The sequence below is a fragment of the Astatotilapia calliptera genome, chromosome 22 (genome assembly GCF_900246225.1).
Source record: "Astatotilapia calliptera chromosome 22, fAstCal1.2, whole genome shotgun sequence".
Lineage (NCBI taxonomy): Eukaryota > Metazoa > Chordata > Actinopteri > Cichliformes > Cichlidae > Astatotilapia > Astatotilapia calliptera.
In genome coordinates, this window is record NC_039322.1 from 19,392,502 (window position 1) to 19,398,772 (window position 6,271).

General features: G+C 39.0%; 2 protein-coding genes across 2 annotated transcripts; one reads left to right on the top strand and one right to left on the bottom strand.

Moving 5' to 3' along the window:
* Positions 1-672: 672 nt before the first annotated feature.
* Positions 673-4,408, bottom strand: tfpi2 (tissue factor pathway inhibitor 2). The gene is made up of 5 exons (XM_026156013.1): positions 3,674-4,408; positions 3,277-3,447; positions 1,954-2,133; positions 1,653-1,826; positions 673-1,173 (listed from the first exon to the last, which is right to left on the bottom strand). The coding sequence occupies exons 1-5, from the start codon at positions 3,792-3,794 to the stop codon at positions 1,094-1,096; spliced, it is 726 nt and encodes a 241-aa protein (XP_026011798.1). The 5' UTR covers positions 3,795-4,408; the 3' UTR covers positions 673-1,093.
* Positions 4,409-4,832: 424 nt separating this feature from the next.
* gngt1 (guanine nucleotide binding protein (G protein), gamma transducing activity polypeptide 1) lies at positions 4,833-5,775 on the top strand. The gene is made up of 3 exons (XM_026156015.1): positions 4,833-4,917; positions 5,042-5,140; positions 5,296-5,775. The coding sequence occupies exons 2-3, from the start codon at positions 5,045-5,047 to the stop codon at positions 5,419-5,421; spliced, it is 222 nt and encodes a 73-aa protein (XP_026011800.1). The 5' UTR covers positions 4,833-4,917; positions 5,042-5,044; the 3' UTR covers positions 5,422-5,775.
* Positions 5,776-6,271: the final 496 nt, after the last annotated feature.

Genomic DNA, 6,271 nt, shown 5'->3' on the forward strand with positions numbered 1-6,271 from the left:
CTGAAGAATCACACAGCACTTTCTTATTGTATTACAAGAGATGGAGCAGAGCACAGATTTAAGGCAGTCAGGATGTTCATACTAACAGCCTGCTTTCCTTAATGACATTATAGACCATTGTGATTTATCTTCACGATAAAGAGAGTATATTATCTGAAAAACTACTGACCAAAACACAATTGTTAAAACTCTTTTTTAATAACTGAGGTTGGGAGGAAAATATACATGTGCATTCATTTTCCTGCATGGATGCTTTCTGCTATGGGGCGTGTTATTGTGTGTATTCCACTATAATTACATTATAATTGCTAAAACATTTGCAGACAATATTTCTGAACGCTCATGACTCATGTGTTGTAAACCTGCAGCTTGCTCTCCTCTAAATATGCAGTGCTGTTCTAATGAACCTGCCACAGCAGTGTTTCCCTGCCCCATGATTGCTTCCTTCCCGATTCAAGGCTGCGCTGAAACGAATGAGATAGGCTCGAGCGCCTTGAAAAGTATTACCAGATAAGGAGGGAAGACAGCAACATTAGTAAGGAACGGAAGAGCAGCCTGGAGATAAAGTGCAAGTGACTGAGGGAAAGTGAAGAAACCAGCCAAGTTTTTAGGGTAAAAGCAGACACTCTGTGGGTTTATGTGCGTGGTAATGGTTGAAGAAGACGAAATCCGCATAATTTTAGTTTTTACTTTTATGAAAATACCGCACAGTACAGTAATTTGCTTAACACAGTGTTATCAAAATACAGAAAAGGCAGAATTCCTGAACAAATTCAGGATATTTCATGTAAAAAAGTGTAACTAAACAAAAGAAAAGCATACATTACATTCATACGGTATTAAAATACATAATCAGGAATGTTGGACATGAATCAACAGCATCAGCAGCAGCAATCCATCCTCTTGAACTTTACTGACAGCATACAGTCAATAAAAAATTCAGAAAAATGCTCTAATGACATTACAAATGTGGTCAAAATTTGTCACAAAAGGGCATAGGCAGCCTGGTCGATATTTCAGCATAAACAAACACACATTAGCTTCCATGTGGAAATTCTCCAAGAGCGAATTCCTTAGTACAAGTGTCAAACATTTACACCTGCAAGGAAGTGATGGGTTTTCTATTTTTTCTCATTCGCAGAATTTTTCCTTGGCCTGGATGCTTTTTCCATCCTGGAACAAAAACAAAAAGAAAAAAAAAAGCATAACAGCTGATTAGCATAACATATAACACTAACAATTGTGCACTTTTTAGTCTCACATTTAACCAAACTGGCTTTCTAGGAACAGATTTTGCTTGGTTTCCTCCAGATCATAGCACAGCGATTGGCAGCAGTGGATGAATGCTTTGGAAAGCATCATCCAGCCTGAGTCAAAGCAGTAGTTTTAATTTTTCAAGATACCAAGCATTTTTATGCCTGACAATAAATCAACTGAGCATAATTTGGTCTCTTTCCAATTCCCCCCAGACTTTCTGAATTTTCTCCTATTTCCATCCACTAAGTGGGTCTGAGTGGCAATTCGAATGCTGCCATTATTGAATTAAGCAGTCAGAAAATTCTCCTGAAATTATCATCTTCAGATAAAGACTTCACAATGAGCTGTGAAACATACGCCCATGCACCCTTCCCGCCCGGCTCAGGTTTGCACACCTTTTGCGCACACGTCCATGCAGGCTTGCCGCGAGACAAAGTTGTTGTTGCTCCCACCGCAGCCTGAGTAGACAAACTCCTCACACGTCTTGGTGGCTGTGTTATAGTAATAGCGAGGTATGGTGGCTGAACACTTCCCTTTGTCCAGAGGATCCCGGCAGAGCACGGGGATTGCTGTAACACAAGGAACACAACACAAGGAAGAGCTCGCCAGTTATTGTTTAATCATTTCCTTGTGAATGCAATGACTTTGTCTATTGTGTATCCTCACAGGGATGACTCAGGGGGGTAATCTGCTCACCTTTTTTTGGACTGCAGTACTCCATGCAAGAGGCTAGATTAAGGAAGCGGTTTGAATTCCCCTGGCAGCCACCGTAATGAAATGGCTCACACTGCATGGTGGTCATGTTGAAGAAGTAGCGGGAGATGAGACCCCGGCAGGGTCCCTCTTCTTTAGGAAATCTGCAGATTGGGGGAACCTCTGTGGAGAAGAATGGGAAAAAAATCAACATTTGACAGTGAGATCTGGTGAAACAACACTAATTAATTCATATGAACAGGTTAACAACCAGAGAGGCACTGGCTAGTTTCCTAAAAATGAAATAAAATGGACATGCCTAAGGTCACCATCACTGATGTATCTGCCGAATGTCAGTTGATACTGAAAGAAAATGTAATTTATCTGTGTCAATGCCCAATACTTATGTGTTGTGGGCTGGCTAAATGTTCAAAGATGATGTAAAGAAGAGCTGAAAAATTTTAGAATAACATAAATAATTTCGTGTTTAATGACAATATTTTTTCTCCTGGAAGAGAAGGCAGGCTTAGTAGGAAAATCAAAAGCTAAAGATCAGCTAAATTGTTACTTAAAACATGCGTACTGGCCCAGAATTTCATCCCTAATGATCCATGTATCATATCAATACAGGAATACCATGTATATAGATATGTATATAGGTATATAGATATGTAAGTAAATAAATTCAAATAATCTGAACAAGTAGGCTCACTTCATTCATCCCCATTCTGAGATAATGTTAGTTGACTTTAACGTTACAAACCTGCATTAAATCAGCTCAACTGGAAACCCATCCAGCACACATTTTGGCTGGTTTGTAGGGAATTAAATACTTATTTCACTCAGTGACATGCAAATCAGTTTATACCTTTTGTGTAATGTGTTATTTCTGGAGTTTTGATTGATATTCTGTCTCACTCTCCATTGAAATGAACAGAGTCTGTTCATTTCTTTCTAAGCAAACTTGACATACTTTACTAACATTATTTCTCCCACTGTAATTCCCAATTTGACCTCATTCAATGACAAACTGATATATTACACTGACTTTGGCTTTATCCTTTAGGTTTTAGAAGTAAAAAAAAAAGTGAAGTGAGATAACTTTATCTTATTGGACAAAACTGATTTTGACAAAGTTTCATTTTGAGGACATAGATGGCTGTTGGAAATGTAAGTAAACAGCAATATATGTTAATGCAATACTCAGCATATGACAATATCGTAAAAATCGCAAAAATATCACATGTTTAGGGAAGTATTGTGATAATATTATGTCACGTGTTGTCTGACTCCCACCTCTAATAACTCACGGGTCAGGCTACTTACTGGGAATTTTGTAGCATGTCTTGTGGCACTCCTGAAAACTCTTGAAGTTATTGTCATTCCCTTGGCAGCCTCCATATTCGAAATCCTCGCACTTCTGGGTGATGGTGTTGTAGTAATACCTCTGGATATTGCCTCTGCAAGGTCCCTCGTCCACTTGAAGAAGGCACACGCCTGAAAAGCACCAAGCAGATTTTTATTGAAATACCCGAGGACCGTTGCAAGGACACGGAAAAGAAAGTTTAAGCAGTGCTTAACAACATGCGCCAAACTGGATCTGTAATACGCCCGAGGTCATGTGATAACCAACAAGCTCAGAACTGCTGTTTTAAAAAAGTTGATGAAAACATTGAAGAAGCGCGAAGAAGTAATTAAAAAACAAAACATGATGTGGAGTTACCTTTAGGTGGCAGCGCCAAAACGCAGTAAAACGAGGAAATTATTGTAAACAGAGCAAATGCGCAAAGCTCCATTGTGCAAAGTTTTGGTCGAGATCCAGACTTTTCCGCTCTGTCTACCATCCCCACTCAGACCTTGTTTTATAGCACAGTCGGGAAGAGGGACGGGCATGTACTGAGTCAGCGCGCCAAAGAAAAGAAATTATTGCAGTTGATTAATGACGTCAAATTCTGAATTACTTGGAGGAGCGCTAAATCATGTGACTAAGTCTTAATAAAATATGAGGAGGAACTTGCTCTGCTTGAGAGAGTCAGATATTTTCACTGCCACAGGCCACTGGTTCTAGTGATGATGATGATGATGGGAATGTGCACCAATCCAGTAACACACACAGCATCCTTGTAAAATTTCCACAGAGCCAATATTGCGTTGTATCTAGGGACACACACGCTTGTGAAACATTAACACATCTTTCTTGTCTGAGCCACACAGGCAAGTCCCCACCAGAATACCCGTCTGACCGGATCCGAATCCACACACACACACACACACACACACGCACGCACGCACGCACGCACGCACACACACACACACGTACTTCCACTCAGAGTCACATTAATAGTACTGTGGCTCATGTTATTTCATGATAAAAGCGCTTCTTTCCACGATGTCCTACCATGAGAAATCAGCCTTATCTGCAAGTTAAGTTAAAACTCACATTAACATTTGTATTGGTTTAACACAGCAGCTTAATTCCATCCCACTGCTTTGGTTTTACCTTTATGAAGGATATTAACTGGAAAACTGCCGTGCATTCACGTTTAGAAGAACGACGTGTCTCCACCTTGACAGGTGGAGGCTAAACACAGATTAGCCGTCTTATCAAAATTAACCTGATAAATGAAGCGCCACCCCTTAACCCATATCCAAATGAGCCTGCAAGAAATCTCAGAGTTAAAATAGAACAAAAGTTACAAATTGAATCTATAAAAGACAAAAAGATACATCACCATGTTTTGTTTTGTTTTTTACATCAAGGGAGCTCAAATGGACACCTGTGTGAGTTGCCCACCCCTTCCTTTGTGTACTTGAGCTGCTGGTATGATCATTCAGTGGGGCCTTGTTTTAATCAGATTAGGGGATTAGAATTGTTTATGCTGATTACTTTATAACCCAGATTGAGAGAGAGGAGAGGGATTCTTCAGCAGGATTTCAGGGGTGAAGGACTGCTTCCTGTAAGCGTTCGTAAGTGCATTCATATCCCTTCTGCTAAGTCTTACGAATTGTGAACATTTTATTTAAGATTATTTATTTATCATGTGGAAGTAAGCATTAACAAAAAGGTTAAATGTTTCCTTTTTTTTGACAGAAAATGCCGGTCATAAATGTGGAGGATCTGACAGATAAGGACAAGGCTGTGATGGAAGTAAACCAGCTTAAACTTGAAGTCAAACTCGAGAGGTGGTTGGTAAGTTCTCCACTCTGTGGTGATTTGTGTGCTCAGTATGCATTTTTGATTATATCCAAAAGTAAATATCAGACAGCTTCAATTTATTTAGTCAAACTAATTACATCACAAAGGCTATTCAAAACTGAAATACGCTTTCTGTCTGCTGCTTTCAGACATCTAAATGCTGTGAGGAAATCAAGGACTATATTCAGGCTCTAGTGGAGGAGGACACCCTCGTTAAAGGCATATCAGAGGAGAAGAACCCCTTCAAGGAGAAAGGTGGCTGTGTCATCTGCTAGACTGGACCTAAGGAGCTTTTCATATCTCAGATTAGTACCCAAGGACGTTCACCCAGCCCTTGTAAAATGGATTTGCAGACTGAGATGACTAGAAGGACACAATAAAGAAAACATTTATGATTTCCCGAGTAAAACAATTCTTCATCTTGGGGCCAGATTTGTAGCCTTCTAATTCTTTTTTAAAAAATTTTTCTTTTGTTTTGTTTTGGGAAAGATGCACTAATTAAAAGTTGTATTTGGCAAGTGTTACATAATGCTTCTCTCTCATGTGGTGTATATAGTCTGAGCACATGGGCCCATATGTTGTTTCATTCACAGAAGCAACTGTCATTAAATGTGCACATTTATAATTCAGCCTGTCTCTGTGATTCACTGAAGGGTTGTAGAGAAAGTAGAGAAACAGATAAATCTTCATAACTTCATTTGCATACATACAGAGGGTTTTTTTTCTCTCCAAGCCTTTATGTGATCATTGCTATTTTGTTCCAATAATGATGGTGAACATCAAATTTGAGATTTTATTCCTTAAAGTACGACGGGTTTGCGAGTCTTCTCCTTATTTTCTTTTTTGCTCATTTCATTGTAGATTGAATTTATTTTAAATCTTCTTTCTGTAGTTTCAGGCAGACTCCAAAAAGTTTTAAGGCTTTATTAATACAAGTACTTGAACTGAACACAGCAGACTAGATGCAGCACTGATAGAAAAAGAAAATGTTGTGTCTATCTAAAACCAATCCTGTGGAAAATAGGACTTTCTCCAAAGCCGCTTTCAATTTGCAGATTATTTCTGCTATAAAGCCCTCCAGGATATAAAATGAGTATCATAATATGTTTCATTTCTTTCCTATTC